Here is a 19,312-nt window from a genome sequence, read left to right as displayed (position 1 = left end):
CCGCCCTATTTCCTCCCTTTGCAGGAGGCAGCCAGGACAGTGCAAGGACTAAGTTGACTGAATGCCCAGCTTGTGGCCTCAGCTGCCTTGGCCCAAGGAGACCCCACTCAGTCACGTCACTGGGCATCAACTGAAAGGGAAGTGGCTCAAGGAGTGGGCTAGAAGGAAAAGGGCACAGCTGCCCTCATTTCATGGCATTGCTGGTTAGCCTGGCAGCAACTGCTTAGAAAATGCTGCTCTTAGAGGCAGGAAAAGAGAGCTTAGGTCCACAAGGCGCAGACAGATTTGGTCCCACGCTCACCACGGTAGAACTGAGCACAAGAGTACAGAAAGAGTTGTGCTCTCAGGGGCACAATGCCGCAATGTAGTAGGCATTCCCACATGTTTGAGGTCTGCTTTATTAACCGCATATAAATGGATGCTCTGTCCATAAATGAAATGTTTGTAAGATGACAGATTTGGAGAAGATCTTAAAAGGATGAATGTGACAGTGACAGCTGAGGCCAGGAAGGAGAGGGAGGCCCAGAGGCCCAGAAACCTTCACTAGGAAGCACCAGCTGGTGAGCAGAATCAAAGCCCTGAGAGCAGAGTCTGAGTTCTGCTGCTTATTAGCCACTGACTCTCAATGGGCTTGAGTCTCCATAAAGTGGGGCCATTTTCTGACCCTTGCTACATTCTCCTGGATAAGAAAATACCAAAAAATCTGGGATCACTGATAGTCCCTCAATACACCAGAATTCCATTAGAAACTGCCCAGATCAGGGGCGCCTGGGTGGCTCAGTAGTTAAGCATCTGTCTTCAGCTCAGGTCATGATCCCAGGGTTCTGGGATCGAGCCCCACATCGGGCTCCCGGCTCCACAGGGTGCCTGCTTCTCCCCCTCCCACGCCCCCTGCTTGTGTTCCCTCTCTCGCTGTCTCTGTCAAAAAATAAATAAAATCTTAAAAAAGAAAAGAAAAGAAAAGAAGAAACTGCCCAGATCAGCCACTGTACTTAGGTGTCTGACTGGTCAAAATCAAGTGACACTCCTAGCCCTGTGCCTTACCCAGAGCAGACGTGAAGACTCAGTGTCATCAGTATAGGTTTTATTCTGACTGAACGGGTTCAGCTGAGTAATGCCAGTCAAAAGCTGCTGGGTTTTAGTTCAGACAGGTAATACAGGTCTGCTCCTGGGCTTTCCTCCATGTTGGTGGGCTTCCCTCCTTGAAGGTCAGGTAAGAGAGAGTGGTAAAGTGGCTTGCTGACTGATAGAGTTCCTTTGTTCCAAGTCAGTACCAAGTCTCAGGGTGTTTTTTTTTTTTCTAGCAGAGACAGAAGGTAGCTTGGCTTGATTCAGGAGTATGGAATGGGACATTTACACTGCTTAGGATGAGATGAGTATACTGGATAAAAAAGAGGCTATACTGGGCACCTGGGTGGCTTAGTTGGTTAAGCAATCTAAGCCTTCGGCTCAGATCATGATCCCAGGGTCTTGGGATCGAGTCCCGCATCGGGCTCCCTCCTCGGCAGGGAGTCCGCTTCTCCCTCTGACCTTCCCCCCTCTCATGCTCTATCTCATTCTCTCTCTCAAATAAATAAAATCTTAAAAAAAAAAAATCTTAAAAAAAAAAAAAGAGGCTATGTTCTTGGAATCTAGCACCACCCACCTCATGTATCAGACTTAAGCCTAGCCCTTAAAAAAAAAGCCCGTTTTCTCAACACTTTATCTCAGTCCCACACAGGCATCCTGGAAGCCTTCTTTCTTCTGTAACATCTTCCCCTATGTGGACAGCTAACGCAGGTACCACAGCTTGTAAGCAACTTATTTCTTTTTATTATTATTTTTTTAAGTGAGCTCTATGCCCAACGTGGGGCTCAGACACAACCCTGAGATCCAAAGTCGTGTGCTCTACAGACTGAGCCAGCCAGGCGCCCCTGTAAGCAACTTATTTAAATATCTGGTACCAAAGGTGTCATTAATTGGGACATAAGGCAGTGTAGAGAATAGGGAATCTGTGCTTAGAACAAAGTTGGAGATCCCGATTCAAATACTGGCTTTATTATCTACTACTCAGGGTCTCAGTCATCCTTCATTTATAAACAGGGATGATACCTGCTGTCGTACCATTTTTGTCGTATTTTTTAAAAAGAGTTTATTTCTCTATTTTATTTCAGAGTGAAAGAGAGAATGAGCGAGCGCACACATGTGCGCAAGTGGGGAGAAGGAAGAGAGGGAATCCTAAGCAGACTCCATGCTGAGCGTGGAGCCCGATGCGGGCCTTGATCTCATGACCCTGAGATCATGACCTGAGCCGGAACTAAGTCGGACGCTCAATCGACTGAGCCACCCAGGCGCCCTCGTACCTCACATAATTACTAAGATCAAGAGATTCAGTGAATAGGGAAAAGCTCTGCGAACAGGAACCATGACTATCAAAGGTTATTATTCAAGGAGAGCATGTTTGGTTGAGTTTGCACACAGACAAGAAAAAGTAACCCGACCAAGAAAGCCCACTGGACTGGAGTCTGGGAGTTAAATGTAGCAGAAAGCAGTGCTGTCTATTCCAGGAACTGCAGGAGGCCAGGGGTGGGGTGGGGGTGGGGGGAGGTGGATATTTCCCTGAATCCCAGCTCCCCCACAGGGGACTCCCTGTTTGTCCTTCCCTTTTGAAGGTCAGAAGACACAAGGACCATCTGCAGCAGGAAACTCTATCACAGGTGGAGAGGCACAGGCAGTGTCTCAAATACTGGCTTTGGAGTCTGACCCAAGAGTGAGTTCTAGCCTAGTCCCTGAACAGTAATATGATGCTGGCAGTGCTACTCTACATCTCCTCCTCAAAAGAAAGATAAGAGTTTCTCGTATGGGACTACTGAGGAACGAATGAGGACATACATAAATATACTCAAAATAGGGCCTGGCACATAGTAAGCAATCAACAAATATTAACTAGTATTTCTGAGATTTCTATGGGCTTATCCCGTTACTGGGCCAATTCACCATTTCCAGGCCCTTCCACTAGGGGGCAGATAGGCACAGAAAGTAGTAGTAAAACTGGGTAATTTTGACGTTTGTCTCAGTCCCTGATAGTCTATAACGAAGGAGGTCAAAATTGTTGTCTAAAAGATGATTTGAGGAACAAGGGTCTTTGGCCATTTCAGCCACTCACCTAGAAATATTTACTGAGCCACTACGATATACCTGGTGGTGAGCTGGGGAAGTAAGAGCAGAGGCTTGGGGTTAATGAAGAAAAAAATGTTCAAAAACACATTTTCTGGGGACTTGTGAAAAGACGGGTCAGAGGAAGTTTTGCCAAGTAAAGTTCCAAAACAGCTAAGAATTCTCAAAGCAAGTGACATCATGGAATATACAATCTAGAAAAGCTCTAGGAGGGTATCCACCTAACCCAAACTGTGGTCCTCTATCGAGTGCAGGACCCACCAAAGCCCAAATGTTCCTTAGTCCAGACTGCCCCACGGCAAATGCCACATCTAGGACGGGAAATACATTACATCCTCCTACACACGAAGCAAAGGAAGGGGAGATGAGGAAATGCTGGAGTCAGAAGGGCTCAATCCTGTGATTCTGTACCAGTAGTGGGTTAAGCCGGGGAAAGCGATTAGCCAGGTGACTCAGAATGCTGGCCAAGCACTCCGGACCCCTGATACATCTCTCCCGCCTTGAGCTCTTACAATATAAAGCACAATAATCTATACAAATCTGTACCCCATCCCTGCCCCGCCAGACATCAAGCTCTGTGTTTCTAACAACTCATAAGACCCTCCTGAGGATGAGGGGCAGAAAAAGGCTGAAGAGCAGAGTCACAAAACTGGTTTTAAGGTCTCTATAGCTGAGAGGCCTGGCCTCTGAGCAGGGCCATGGTGCTAGCTCCCAAAGGAGAGAGCTTATGCTCCATCTCACCTTCAATGTTCAATGCTAACAGCTAAAAGTGACATGGCAGAATTTGTTTTCTTATACATTTTGGGAGAGGTGAGAAGCAAGCAAGTAAGCTTAAAACACCATCAGGTTTTCTTCTCTGCAACGGCTTGGGTATAGTTAAAGATAGCAACAAGTGAGACAAAGGGATTCCAATACACTATCCCCCCAAACAGACAAGCCTGAAACTAGGGAAGAAGGTTATCTCAATTCTTGAATAAAATTTGAAGACAGTGGTTGGCAGAGGCTACTTTGAGAGGCTGCTTTGGGCACAAAGGGAGTGGAGATCCAAAGTCAGCACCCAAGATAAAGCTGCCAATTTGCTTTTCCTCCCAAATGACTCATCCTTGATATCCCATCTCTGGGTACAGCTGTTGGAGTACACGAAGGAAACTAGAAGAAAGTCAGTGAGCTCCTCTGTTATGTTTCCAAGTATACCTCCTTCTCCAGTTGTGTCCCTGGAACCCCAGGACCAGTCAAAATGCAGTTAGCATGCAGATTTCAGTGGCCAGGGAGCACATACAACTTTATCACCCAGGTACCATTTCTTAAGAGGAAGACTGGGGGGAAAGCTTGCTGCAGCAGAGCATAGCTTGCCTACTGGGTCAGGCAGCTGCAGAAGGAAGACCGTTACTTTCAGCTTTGTCATTATGTGAGTTGGATTCACTGGCCAAATTTTAGAACTAGCCAGGCTTCGAGTCTTATTTTCCTTCAAAGAAAGGAAGTCAAGAGGCTAGACCATTTTTAACTTCTGAAGATAGCAGGGGTCAGCAAACTACAGCCTGTGGGCCAAAATACAGCTGCTGTGTGTTTGTAAAAAGTTTTATCAGAACACAGCCGCACTCATTCATTTACACGCAGTCTCCAGCTGCCTTTGCCCTACAACAGCAGCTCTGAGTAGATCCAACAGGGACCATGTGGCCCACAAAACCTAAAATATTTCTTATCTGGCCCTTTACAGAAGAAGTTTACCAGTCGGCCCGTCATAAAGGTGCTGAAGCACCGGGGCGCCTGGGTGGCTCAGTCGGTTAAGCAGCTGCCTTCGGCTCAGGTCATGATCCCAGGGTCCTGGGATCCAGCCCCACATCGGGCTCCATGCTCAGCAGGGAGTCTGCTTCTCCCTCTCCCTCTGTTGCTCCCCCTGCTTGTGTTCCCTCTCACGCTGTCAAATAAATAAATAAAATCTTAAAAAAAAAAGGGGGGGTAAGCCTAGGAGCCTTTTGCTCTGAAAGGAAAGTCTATCCCAAATTTAGGGCAACATTTATACTTGAAGACACTGGACACAGTAAAGAGCTAGGAAAAGAATCTTTTCCTTGCACATCAGTGTAGTGCAGGGACAGAAGCCAGGGATCTGGGGCGCCCGGCTGGCTCAGTCAGTAGAGCATGTGACTCTCGATCTCGGGTCGTGAGTTCAAGTTCCACGTTGGGCGTAGAGCTTACTTAAAAAAAAAAAAAGAAAAGAAAAGAAAAGAAAAAGAAAAAAAGACAGGAATCTAATAGGTTCTCAAAAGTTCAATCTTATGAGCAAGTTTATTAGCAGGAATACACCCAGAGAGGCTGAGAAAGCTCCCTATCCCTTCCGGAGGTGAAAGCTTCTTCACTTGTGAACTGAGGTCACTCGTTCAGCAGACAGCAAAGCCAAAGGGAACGGTTTCCATGGAAGAGAATGCTCAGAGAGTCCAAAACAACAAAAAAGGGCAAACAGTTCGTTTCAGAGATACAGTAAGTAATCAAGAGTGTGAGTTTTCATTCAATTCCTCATGGGGGTTCAAACTGAAACACCTTTTTGAGGGGTAACATACATACTGTGTAAAACTCCTTACAGCTTTGTGGCTCAACAGATAGCTATCAGCAACAATGGTAATTCAGATGTTATACACTGAGGAATTCTAGTATTTAAGAGGATCTCTCTGATCAGAAAAGTGTCCACATTGCTGAAGAGCCTGGCAGCTGCTTTCCTGCTGTCTGTGCTGAAGAATATCTTGGAGGTACCAAAGTTCATGGTCAACATACCCCTGATGTGCCTCTGTGATTACCCAAATGTAGGGACAAAATAAGTGTCACATCCCTCCCTGGGATCCAGATTACTTACATTTCTGAAGTCCAGTGTTCATCTGCGTGTGAGAAAGAAGCTGAAAGGACAGGTCACCTGGCCCTGGTAGACAGGCTAGCATGGCAGACTGGCATCAACACAACATGGGACAGTCACTCACACTGCAATGAACGAAAGAACAAGGTCACAGAATACAAGGCAACTCACTCAAGGAAGATGCCGGGGACATCGGGTATGAGCAGCAAAGGCCCATGTTCCGATAGATAAAGCAATTTAATTAGCAGCATGTTGGTTAAAAATACATCAATGTCTTTATCTGCAGCAACAATTTGCTCCCAACTATTACTATGGCTAAAATGATGTTTCAGTCAGCACAGATGCATGGGTGGGGAGAAATAAAAACCGGAAATACCTATCCACACAAATAACTGGAAAATAAAGTGCATCTATAAAGTCTTTTATGTTCACCAGCTGTGGATGAACTTTCAGCATGTGCACTTCCTGTAGATGGCCTCTCCCTACTACTTTTGGGTAGGCCCACGGGATTGCCAGAGACAGGTTATGCTAGCTCTCATCCGTGCCCCAGCGAAGGCAGGAAGAGAAAGGCTAGCGCAGATTCTAACTGACGTGAAGGGAAAAATTATTTCTCCCTGAAAATAGAACAGGGTTCCTGAAGAGAGCTGGCCTTCCTAGGTCCTGGCTCAGTCTATTTACAGACCTGACTGGGGCGGGAGCAGTCAGACATTTCCAGAAGCAGTACAGTATATGAGCTGCAAAGGTACCCAAAGTCCAACTTGAAATGGCAGTAATCTGAGCTCACTTTTAGAAGAAGGGGCAAAGCATCCTAGGAGACACAATTAACTACTGTTAAAGCAAAGTTTGTAAGTTTCTGGGGATTTAGCTTTCCTATTGCCTATCACACAATTAGACCTCCTGGCCACCAGGAAAAAAACTGCATTGTTCCCAGAATAAATCAAGGAGGTTGTAGGCTGCCAGCAGCCCTCTCTAGGCAAGTAATCCTGACATTATGTCAAGACGGCATGGTTTCCTCAGTAACGTCTACCAACAAGACCTACCCGAGAAAGTAGACCTGATGTGGCCTCTGTAGGGAATAAGCTCCCTGTGTACCAAGGACCAAGCTCTTCTCAAACAAGTATAATGTACTAAAATACATGGAATTCCTTTTCCATACTGCAAAACCCAGAAATCCAGGTGGCATGTTAAGGCTTTAATCCCAACAAAAGAGGAGTGGGGAAAGAGCTCAAGTGTAAAACAAAGACCACAAATCCTCTTTCTCTCTCTTTGGGGGCCCTCTCAGGTATGTGAAACTACCTTGTCGCAATGAGAATCAGAGAGCTCCAGCTTGCAAGGCCTCCTGGCTGAAAAGATACTTTGTAAAAAGAGGCTGCTCAAACTGTGTCTAAGATAGCAACTGCAGAGAGAACTGAAGACTGAATGCCTCAAGGAGAATCGAGCTGCCCCAGAGTTCTGGCACAGACCCCGCCTTTTCAGGTCTCCGGTGGGCGGGATAACAGAATGTACACAAGGCGCCAACTACGGTGCCTCAAGAAATAAAAAGGCTTCTGTTGGGGTCAAATGACTGAGGTCCTGCTTACAATTCCTTCCCTTGTGAAGGCTGTTCTTTATTTAATACCCTCTCCCCTATGGTCCTAATATAGGAGAAGGCAAAATCCAAGGAAAGGAAGGGAATTAGTGAATACTGGAGCCTCATACTGTGAGATGGGCTATATGAGGGGCATTAGTGAGGTTTTCTTAATTAGGTCTCCCAACCTTTCTTGGAGACAGGTAATAATTTCACTTGTCATCTAATCATCTCTAGCCTGGATTACTACACTAGCCTTCTAAATGGTTTCTCTGTTCCACCCTTGCCCCTATCAAGCAGTCTACTCTCCACACAGCAGCCAGAGTAATTTACTTTTTTAATTAGAAATCCTATCAACTCAAAAATCTCCAATGATTCCTCATCTCACTTGGAACACAAAATCCTAACAGGTCCACAAGGCCTACCACGATCTGTTACTACTACTTCAATGACCTCATCTTCTAACCCCACTGCTCCTTTTGATTTGACTTTCAGCCACAGTGGTCTCCTTGCAGACCCTCCAACGAGCCAAGTACATTTTGCTTTGTATTTCATCCGGACAGCCGAGATGCTGTGATGATGGAGGCTCAGAGAACACATTCACTAAGCTGTCTTGCAGATACACTCTTCCCCTGTACTTTCTGGAAGGAACCAATCTATGCACGATCACTGCAATCTCTGATATACCCATTAAATCTTGATGCCTACAACCAAGAGATGAGGGTGGGGGACTGTGGATCCTACAAGTTGACCATAACATACTGCCCCTCAAAACCACAACTCCAGATCTCAACAGGAAGAAGAGAAGACAATTAAACCAGCTAAACTGTGGCAAAGACACAGTAATGGATTTATTAATAGCGAACGTAGGAGCAAAAATAATAGATGAATTCTGTAAAGACTCCAGAAAGTCAGGGCGCCTGGCTGGTTCAATCAGTGGAGCATGAAGCTCTTGTTCTCAGGGTTGAGTTCAGGCCCCATGCTGGGTGTAGAGTTTACTTAAAAAAAAAAAAGAAAAAGAAAAAAAGACTCCAAAAAGTCAACTTTTAGTTTGGACAGGAGGGGGCGAATGAGGAAGAAAGATACCAGAGCTTGGGGCCCTCCATGATGATGTCCCCAACAAAAACCACCCAGCAAGTCTAGAAAACTCATCATCTAGGCGGCTAAGGGTACAGCCACCAATCTGTGACCCTTTAAGAGTTCAGGGGTCTCCCATCCAAGTGCTAACGAAGCCCGAACATGCTTTGCTTCGGAGATCAGACGAGATCAGGAGCGTACAGGGTGGTATGGTTCAGGGATTTATCTGTCATCCCTTCTAAAAGACTGCCCTCTGTACTTAAGGAAGACTTCAAGCCCCTTGACCAGTTTCAAGCAAAGTTAAGAATCAGATTCTGCTAGGGCAGGGAAGGCAGGGAATATGGCAAGGTCACAAGGGTTGTGATGAAACAGGAAGGACGCAATTTCCTTCCAGAACCCATTCTAGAAGCAGATATGCACAATATAAAGTACTCTTCTGGAGGCCTGGTAGCAGAGCACAGGACTTTTGTTTAAAAACGTCAAACCAGGGGCACCTGGGTGGCTCGGCAGGTTAAGCATCCAACTCTTGATTTAGGCTCAGGTCACGATCTCAGGATCCTGGGATCCAGCCCCATGTCGGGCTCAGTGCTTAGTGGTGAGTCTGCTTGAGGATTCTCTCCTTCTCCCTCTGCCCCCTCCCTCCACTCACACACACTCTCTCTCTCTAAAAATAAATAATTCTTAAAACAATGAATCATGGAACACTGCACCAAAAACTAATGATGTAGTATATGGTGATTAACATAACAATAAAAAATTAAAAAAAAAAAATAAAAATAAATAATTCTTAAAACAAAACAAAAAAAAAACAAACTTCAAACCACCTACACATTCTGATTACCACCTGGCTTTTTCTAAAAAGCAAATTCTGATATAATTTTACAGTTGTTGTTTTTTAATTTTTTTAAAGATTTTATTTATTTATTTGAGAGAGAATGAGAGATAGAGAGCACGAGAGGGAAGAGGGTCAGAGGGAGAAGCAGACTCCCCGCTGAGCAGGGAGCCGGATGCGGGAACTCAATCCCGGGACTCCAGGATCATGACCTGAGCCAAAGGCAGTCGCTCAACCAACTGAGCCACCCAGGTGCCCTAATTTTACAATTGTTACTTCCAGAAGCACCTAAGCAGGGCCAGAAATCAACACTAGCATTACCTTCTGAAGGGACCTCAAAATTCAGGTCCTGACTTCTAAACAGAATCAAGTAGTAATCTAGAGCTCAGGCCAAGTGAGCTCTCAGCCAGCTTTCCTGCCGCCAGCTGGTCTGCCCGCTAAGCAGGGGGACTATAATATCACAGTAAGCCCAGAACAAAGGTGTTCAAACTCTCCTGGGGCATTAGCACCAGTGTGAGCATTTACCAGACTACCTCTAATTAAGGAACGAACCCCTTGTGCCCACTGGGAAAATTCCAAAAGTACTTCCATCTGCTCCCCTCTATGCCCACCCTCCGCCATCCCTGTCAGAAGACAGCCAGAGGTTACATTAGAGTGTGATGTCACACTCTGTTTTCCTGGGTGGCATCTGATAAAGGACTATCTCTACCTTAGGACTATCTCTGTGCCTGTAAGAAAACCTCAGTTGTGTTTGTGCCACTTGTCCCTGCTCATGCTTAAGACCACTGAAAGGTAGGGAAGGGAGAGGAGAGAAGATCAAGTGCTAGAAAAGGGATTTATTTTTACTCAGGGCTCTGGGGTGAGGAGAAGTGGTCTAGAGCCATCACTTCCAGCCCAGTTTCACCACCCACAATCTACTGCCTCCCACTACAGTTCTCTGCCAATTCCCTCTCCTGCTTTCCCTTCCCTGCCTGCAACCCCAATCTTCAAAAAGAACACCCCCTCAAAAAAAAAAAGGTTGACTAGCCGACTTTCCGATTCATGCTGTGGTTCAAAGATTTGTCATTTGTGGTCTTTAATTAAAAACTGAAACTGACACCAGTGCCATCTCTGTGACCACCGGTTAAGAAACGTTATGCTCCTTATTTGAGTTCACTTTATAAAATATATCCAACAGTGAAAATCCTGCGGACACGCATCTGAAGAGAGTATGATTAATACCGCAAAACTGCATTAAGAGTCCTCAGTATCTCCGATTAAAGCCTTCTCATCTGTGAGTTAAAGGCTTATTTAAAAAGACTATTTTTTGATAACAGGGAAAAAATTTTATCCTACTGCTTTCTCCTTGTTCCTTTACTCCTGGGGTCCAAGAAATTAGGCGTTAAAACCTAAGGGAAACACCAAAATACCACTCTGGGGAAAATAAACAAGGCGAAATACAGCAAAAATTACATGTTTATCCAATCAGACTCTGCAAAGTCAGTCACCTGTATGGTCTGTTACAATAAAACAATCTATTCAACAGGTAATTTTGTCAGTCCAGGTTTAACTGTGAACTTCCAACTAAATTCAACTTTTCATTAATTATCCAACCTGAATAAAGTTCAGCCATTGCTCAAAGGCATCTTTCTTTTCTATCTTTAACCTACAAGGGGAGCTAAAATTCACTTGGAATTGTGACCTCACAACTCTAGGGAGGCAGGGAAGAAAACAAATGTTCCCTTTGGGCTTTTTTTTTTTTTTTAAAGATTTTATTTGTGTGAGACAGAGCGACCAAGAGCAGGGGGAGAGGTGGAGGGAAAGGGAGAAGCAGGCTCCCTGCTGAGCAGGGAGGCTGACATGGGGCTCAATCCCAGGACCCTGGGATCATGACTTGAGCCAAAGGCAGACACTTAACCGACTAACCCACCCAGGACCCCTACGTGTTTTTTTTTTTTTTTTTTTTTTTTTAAGTAATCTCTATGACCAACGTGGGGCTCGATCTCATGACCCTGAGACCAAGAGTTGTATGCTCCACAGACTGAGCCAGCGAGGTGCCCAGGGCTTACTTTTCTGAAAGCCCAGAACCACGCCTACTGCAAACCATCCCCACTCCGGGTTTGGAAACATTACTCCTCTACTAACTGCCCTTTAGAACCTATGACAACAGGTCCTTTTCCTGTCCAGGTCCCGACCCACCCCCCTCCCTAAAGGTACTCTCTCTTCTTCAGCAAGGATGCTCTTTCCTGGATCCTTTAATTATTTAACTCATCTATGACCGAGTGCTTTCTCTTGAAATGTGTTATTCTGGTACCAGGAAAGTGTTCTCCCTGGACATTCTAACTTTTCAACCTGAGTGTGAGTGAGCTTCTCTAAACCAGAGCCTTTTATTTTATCCTAAGTTACAGAATCAGGAACAAGATTATCACATAATAGATACTGAATAAATATCACTAGCTCACATTCCTGAAGAAAATAGCATATACTTTAATCTCAGGGTCTGGAAATTATCTGAATTTACATCCTCAAGACATGGATAATAAAAGTGCCAAGTGCCTGTGCATGTGTGTGGGGCAGGTACCTTGGCTCTTTGAGAGGCCAGAGGAGATAAAAAGTGCCCAGGTGGCTCTTTCCAGCTCTAGCTGCCATAGTGAGAGGAGCTGCTGCCATGCCCACCCACCTGCAATGAACGTCCTTGCACAACTGCTCCAGCTTCCTGATCAAAGGAACAAGCAGACATACAGCACCAAGCCCAATAACCTGAAGGCTCACAGCTTCTTCCACTACCACTTCCACCCGATTCACTGCAAGGCTGTGGGTGTGGAGCTGGTGGCCAATGGCAAAGGTTAGTGGTGGTCATGAAGCCGAGATCCAGCCAGCGAAAACCCTCCACCTCCTACAAGGGACCACCACTAACATGAATGCCACCTTCGGCAGCATCCGGCACCTGATCTGCAAGAACAAGTACTGCCCAGATCTGCGCATGGCCGCCATTCACAGAGCCAGTGCCATCCTGTGCAGCCAGAAGCAGCAGCCCGCCCCTACCAAGAGCTCCTGAGCACCTGCCTTGCACCCCCAAAGCAATAAAGATGTCAACCACCAAAAAAAAAAAAAAAAAAAAGCCCCAGGGTACCTGGGTGGCTCAGTTGGTTAAGCATCTGCCTTTGGCTCTGGTCGTGATCCCACTGAGCACCGCATCAGGCTCCCTGCTCAGTGGGAAGCCTGCTTCTCCTTCTCCCTCTGTGCTCCCCCCGCCAGGTACTACTTTTTATTTATACTATATTGAGAAGTATCATTTGATTTCTGTACTTTAATCTCCATTAAGTAGAAATAAGTGTTCCTAAAAATCTGAAAATGCAGGCTGTGTTCATTGTAGGCAGCTAAATCAGAACCTGCCATTTTTTCATCATGGTATGTAATAAGGTTTGAGTTTCCAAAGGCCTATGAGGACTGGATCACTAGAACTTAAGATGAATCACCTTAGAAAGAAAGACTGACCTTTGCATTTAACCCATTCATAATCACAAGCAGAGCTGTCAGACTGGGTAGAATTTTATTCACAAGTATCTGGGACTGTGCCTAGCAAGACAAGGAGAACAAGAAACCAGAAGAAACTGCTTCCTTGAGATAAGACACAAATACTGGATTTTTACCTTTTATAATTTTCTGTAGAAACTTGTTCTGAATCAAAAAGTTTCAAATTATTATTCAGATGAAATATAATTCAACAGGGGCATCTGGGTGGCTCAGTCGTTAAGCGTCTGCTTTTGGCTCAGGTCCTGATCCCAGGGTCCTGGGATCAAACCCCACATCGGGCTCCCTGCTCCGCGGGAAGCCTGCTTCTCCCTCTCTCACTCCCCCTGCTTGTGTTCCCTCTCTCGCTGTGTCTCTCTATCAAATAAATAAATAAAATCTTAAAAAAAAAGAAACATTAATTCAACAAATATTACAATTTGTGGCAATTTTTAATCTTCAAAGCCCTGAGTCCCACAGGAGTACAGGAAAAGCTGCCCAGTGACAGAGAAATACTTAACTCAAACTCAAATGGGGAAACTGAGGCAACAGACCCAACTATTTTTTAAAAAGGCAATCTGTTAAAAAGATATCAAGGTTGGGTACAATTTTAAGTCTTAGGGTGTCTAAAAAGACCTTCAACAGGCCCTGACGAAGCACAAAACAAGGCAGACCACAGACACTATTCATTTTGATAAAAATAGAAAAGGCAGTTCCCCAGTTAGCTTCTGTAAACTTATATAGCCCACAGCTACAACACAGAAAAAGAATTTTAAGAATTTAGCAGGCTGTTAAAAAATTTTGGCAGCATATGTTTAGAGAACAGCTAAACAAGTTGCTTATTCATGCCCTTTCTCCTCCCCTCAACTGCACAAGGTACAACAGAGGCCCAGTTTCTCTAGTGATCCCCTTGCCTCAGGATCACCTCACCAGAGAGCAGGCCCTCTAACCCAGGCTAGAGTCTTTTTTTTTTTTTTTTTTTTTTTAAGATTAGTTATTTATTTGACAGACACAGCAAGAGAGGGAACACAAGCAGGGGGAGCGGGAGAGGGAGAAGCAGGCTTCCTGTGGAGCAGGGAGCCCGATGCAGGGCTCGATCCCAGGACCCTGGGATCATGACCTGAGCCGAAGGCAGATGCTTAACTGACTGAGCCACCCAGGCGCCCCGAGTCTAGAGTCTTTTGAAGTCTGAAGGGTGACAGAAATTGAAGAGGCTTACGGGCACTTAGCCGCCCCCATTCTGGGTATACAACTCGAAGGCGTTATTCTGAAATAAGCTGGGGTTACAGCATTTGGACCATGTGTGCCTGTTTCTTCACCCTGGTACAGAGGTGTCTTTCTTTTCTGAGTCTAATGTGCCTCATCAAAGTTCACTGCTGCATTTAGAAATTTCAAAAGACATTTACAGATCAGTATGTTTGTTCTGTAATAAGTAACACTGATTTACACTGCATAAGAAGGTAGTTTATCAAAACTACAGAGAATAGCTTAAACGAAATTTTGAACAAGTTTGGAAGAGTTATGAATGGAAGCAGTGACAGGGACAGGATCCATAGCAACATCTGAATCCATGCAAGGGGAGTGAAGACATGGCTCCCACCAAAGTTGTATAGAGAAATATAAGCAACTACTAAATATATGAAGAAATAGTGCAACTATCTAATAAAGAAATGTAAATTAAGTGTAATGAGATTTTATTTTTTGCTTAAAAAATGACAAACATGTTTGAAAAAAATCTAAAATATACAGATTTAAGGATATAGTGAAAAATCATGGAGCGCCTGGGTGGCTCAGTTGGTTGGGCATCTGCTTTCGGCTCAGGTCATGATCCCAGGGTCCTGGGATGGAGCCCCACACTGGGCTCTCTGCTCTGCGGGAAGCCTGCTTCTCCCTCTCCCACTCCCCCTGCTTGTGTCTCTCTCTGTCAAATAAATAAATAAATAAATAAATAAATAAATAAATAAATAAATAAATAAATAAATAAAATCTTTACAAAAAGAAAAATCACTAAACTGACATGTTTTATTTATTTTTTAAATTAACATATAATGTATTATTTGTTTCAGGGGTACAGGTCTGTGATTCATCAGTCTTACACAACACCCAGCGTTCAACCCAACACATACCCTCACCAATGTCCATCACCCAGCCACCCCATCCCTCCCACTGCCCTCCACTCCAACAACCCTGTTTGCTTCCTAAGATTGAGTCTAAAGTGAGATGTTTAAATTGATAGATACATTCTTTCTGGAAATAAGCATGAACAGTTTTTGTTTGGGTTGTTTTTTTGTTTTAAGATTTTATTTGAGGGGCGCCTGGGTGGCTCAGTCATTAAGCGTCTGCCTTTGGCTCAGGTCATGGTCCCAGGGTCCTGGGATCGAGCCCCACATCGGGCTCCTTGCTCGGTGGGGAGCCTGCTTCTCTCTCTCCCACTCCCCCTGCTTGTGTTCCCTCTCTCGCTGTCTCTCTCCCTCTGTCAAATAAATTTTTAAAAAATCTTAAAAAAAAAGATTTTATTTGAGAGAGAGAAAGAGAAAAGGGGGGAGGAAGGGCAGAGGGAGGGAGAATCTTAAGCAGACTCTGCATTGAGCAAGGAGCCTGACAAGGGACTCGATCCCAGGACTCTGGGATCATGACCTGAGCCGAAGGCAGAAACCAAGAGTCGGACTCAACTAACTGCGCCACCCAGGCACCCAGGCGTTAAGTGTCTGTCTTCAGCTCGGGTCATGATCCCAGAGTCCTGGGACTGAGCCCCGCATTGGGCTCCCTGCTCAGCAGGAAACCTGCTTCTCCCTCTCCCACTCCCCCTGCCTGTGCTCCCTCTCTCGCTGTCTCTCTGTCAAATAAATAAATAAAATCTTAATTAAAAAAAAGATTAAAAAATAAATATTCATATCCTTCAACACAGTGATTGCACTTCTAAAATCTAATTTAAGGAACAATCAATGAGAGATGCAAACAAAGATTTATATATGACTCTCTCTTCCCATAATTGTGTAGAAAGTGGAAACAATCTAAATGTCCCAAAGCAAGGAAATGGTTATATAAATTATGGGATATTCATCTAATAAAGTTAGCATGAGCCTCTCAATTTTTAATTGTTAAAGAATTATCTAAAAACAAAGAAAAATGCTTATAATATAAATGCTAGGTTAAGAAAGTATATACAATAGACAAATATGGTATAATAATTTTGTAAAATTTATTATATACACACACACACACACACAAATTATAAAGTCGTTTGTATTTGACCATTAAATGCATTATAGCATTTTTTTTTATTTTTTTTTAATATTTTATTTATTTATTTGACAGAGACACAGCGAGAGAGGGAACACAAGCAGGGTGAGTGGGAGAGGGAGAAGCAAGTTGCCCACCGACCCTGGGTCCCAGGACCCTGGGATCAGGATCTGAGCCAACGGCAGATGCTTAACTGACTGAGCCACCCAGGCATCCCTAGGATAACATTCTAATTAGCTTTCACTTCTTGAACATAAAGCCAAGAGAGGCAAGGAAGTAACTTAGGAAAAAAGTGAGTGGCAAAGGCAAGTCATTTTCTGATAAGTTTTTATAAGGGGAAAATTCACATGCAGATAAATGTCAACCACAGTTCAAATCACCTCCAAGAAACCTGGATTAACAAATGGCACTATATCAAAGTAGTTAAGACAAGATTTTAGGTTCAAATCCCAGCTCTGTTGCTTACTTGCAGTACGACCTTAGGAAAGACACTTAACTTCATCTGTAAAATGCACTTCACGGGATTGCTGTGAGGATTCTTTTTCTTTTTTTAAAGATTTTATTTATTTGAGAGGGAGAGTGAGCGAGCGAGAGAGAGAGCACACAAGCAGGGGCACAGGGAGAGGGAGAAGCAGACTCACCTACTGAGCAGGAAGCCCCGACGCGGGACTTGATCCCAGGACTCCGGGATCATGACCCGAGCCAAAGACAAATGTTCAAATCACTGAGCCACCCAGGCACCCCTGTTGTGAGGATTAAATGAGTTTAATACATTCAAGTGCCTGGAGCACCTGGCTGGCTCAGTTGGCAGAGCATGAGACCCTTGATCTCAAAGTCGTGAGTTGGAGCCCCACGTTGGGCATAGAGCTTACTTAAAAAAAAAAAATTCCATTCAAGTGCCTGATATTGGTGTCTAACATATAGTGAACATTATTTAAATGTTGGCTATTATCACCTTCCTATAACCTACTAAAATTCAGATCACTTTTTTTTTTTTTAAGATTTTTATTTATTTGACAGAGACACAGCGAGAGAGGGAACACAAGCAGGGGGAGTAGAAGAGGGAGAAGCAGGCTTCCCACCGAGCAGGGAGCCCGATGCGGGGCTCGATCCCAGGACCCTGGGATCATGACCTGAGCCGAAGGCAGATGCTTAACAACTGAGCCACCCAGGTGCCCCCACATCACTTTTTATTTTGCCAACAGAACCAGATTATCACCTCAGATCTTATAGTTCTTTATATGTTGAAACAAGTTTATACAAATAATTTCATTTGAAATTTAGAACAATCTCTTGAGATGGAAGAAGTATCATTCCCCTTCTATAAATTAGGAAACCCAGGCTCAGAAAGATTTAAATTACCTGTCCAGTGATATGCAGCTGGGACAGTGGACCTCATACTAAATTCTCTGTCTTAAGTCCTAGACTTGTGGCTCATTCCATTAGAAAAGTATTTTCTAATCTGCAGACTGTGACCAGCCTTTTTTAAAAAATTGAATAAAAAAAATTCACAAAGTCAGAATACTTATTGTCTCATGATTCTCATTTCAATTATCTCATTTATACATACTTTACTGGGATGCAATCCCTATTGTGGGCTTAGACAAAAATGTCTGAAAAACACTGCACTATACCATAGCTGTCCCTCAAGTCAGTATTTATTGACCACTTATATCCCTCTTCTTACACTATTATATACAACAAAAACATTCAATTCAAAGCCATGGTTTTGTTTTTTAAGTGTGAATGTAATTATTGACTTTCCTATGGATCTGGGGAATTGCCTGTCCCAGATCAGCACTCTGCACTGAGACTCTACTATCCTTTGGCTAGTCTAACACTTTCCAATCAGCCCTCAGTGAAAATTCTTTCAAGATGGAACTATAAAGCCAGCAACTCTAACCAAGGTAAGGGTAAGAATGCACTGGGAAAGTGTCTACATAAAGACAAAGCAAACTTTATGTTCGACTTGTCAAACTGTTTTTTCAGGGAAAAGTTGTATCAATTTACATTGAGGAAACTATATCCAAGAATAAAAGTAATGAATGGAACATGGGTCTCTCTCATTCTCAAACAATCCTGGGACAGAAAACTCTACCCCTCCTATCCTCATGCTCTTCCCTGAACTCTAAATCTGAACCTATTCTCAATTCATACCTTTTCTAAGTCAGTTTCCATTTGGACACTTGTACTATGACAGCTTTTGGAAGCTGGGCATCACAGAGCCCACCCAGGTCTCTGTCAGGAAACGTCCCTCTGCTCTCTCAAGTGTTTTAAATTTGAGCGAGGGCAGAGGGAGGGTGGGCTCATACTTTTCCATCCACACATCTATATCCACTCTATATTCATTTGGTCTATTACTTTCTCAGAACTTTCTCTCTGAACACAATGCCTTGAGTTTATGTGCCTTACACATCTAGTGAAGTTTCAGAAAGGCTAATAAATTCAGTGCAGATGGGGAATGAAGTTTTACTTATATTATAGTTAACACATTGCCCTCACTCTATCCTCTAGTCTGCTGCCATCCAGGGTTAATTTGGCAGTAGGCAGATTTTAAGGTAAGAGGACAAGGCATAATTGCTATCTTAATATATTCTGTTCATTTAGGCCCTCCCTTCTCTGCCAGCAGAAGTAGAGGACAATGAGGAACCCTGATGTGTAACAATTTGGGGTGACGGCTTCTGTAACCTTAGCAAAAATCCCAACATCTGACCTCCCCATTTCACTGAGATTCACTATAACCTGAAGCTTTATGGCTCACACCCCACAAAACCAAGGAATTACCAGGTTTCTGAAGCTAAAGGGTCTCTGAAAGTGGGACAGGCTGCTAAGCCTCAAAACCACAGAGAAACTGAAAGCCTACTGAGGAAGAGGAGCACCCCCTTTCTTCTACTCCCTACAAATCGCTGCAACTAGCTGATGAAATTTGGAATACTGGTTCAATCCACAGAAAGAAGAGAGAACAGACAGTCACTGCTGGAAGAATACTTTTATAGCTAGAGTAAACACCCACTGAAGTAAAATTCTGAACTGAGCTTCAGGAGGCTTCCTCATTTCAGGAATTGCCTTGTAAAACAAAACTAAAACTAAAAAAGTAGTC

General features: G+C 44.0%; 1 protein-coding gene and 1 pseudogene across 3 annotated transcripts in view; one reads left to right on the top strand and one right to left on the bottom strand.

Moving 5' to 3' along the window:
* The window catches only part of FAM222B (family with sequence similarity 222 member B), a 76,672-nt gene that overhangs the window by 5,161 nt on the left and 52,199 nt on the right, over window positions 1–19,312 (bottom strand). For 2 of the 3 annotated variants that reach the window (XM_027568112.2, XM_027568113.2), the window contains exon 2: window positions 6,005–6,126. In XM_027568112.2, coding sequence (XP_027423913.1) covers window positions 6,005–6,086 — 82 coding nt within the window. In that variant the 5' untranslated portion in view covers window positions 6,087–6,126. Of the gene's footprint in view, window positions 1–6,004; window positions 6,128–19,312 lie in introns of those variants that run through there. The other variant, XM_027568114.2, reaches the window with a different exon arrangement.
* On the top strand, window positions 10,250–12,514 carry LOC113939102 (annotated as a pseudogene).

Source organism: Zalophus californianus, chromosome 16, assembly GCF_009762305.2.
Source record: "Zalophus californianus isolate mZalCal1 chromosome 16, mZalCal1.pri.v2, whole genome shotgun sequence".
NCBI classification, from domain to species: Eukaryota; Metazoa; Chordata; class Mammalia; order Carnivora; family Otariidae; genus Zalophus; species Zalophus californianus.
Note: the sequence above shows the minus strand (reverse complement) of the source record. Positions and strands in the feature narration are given on the sequence as shown.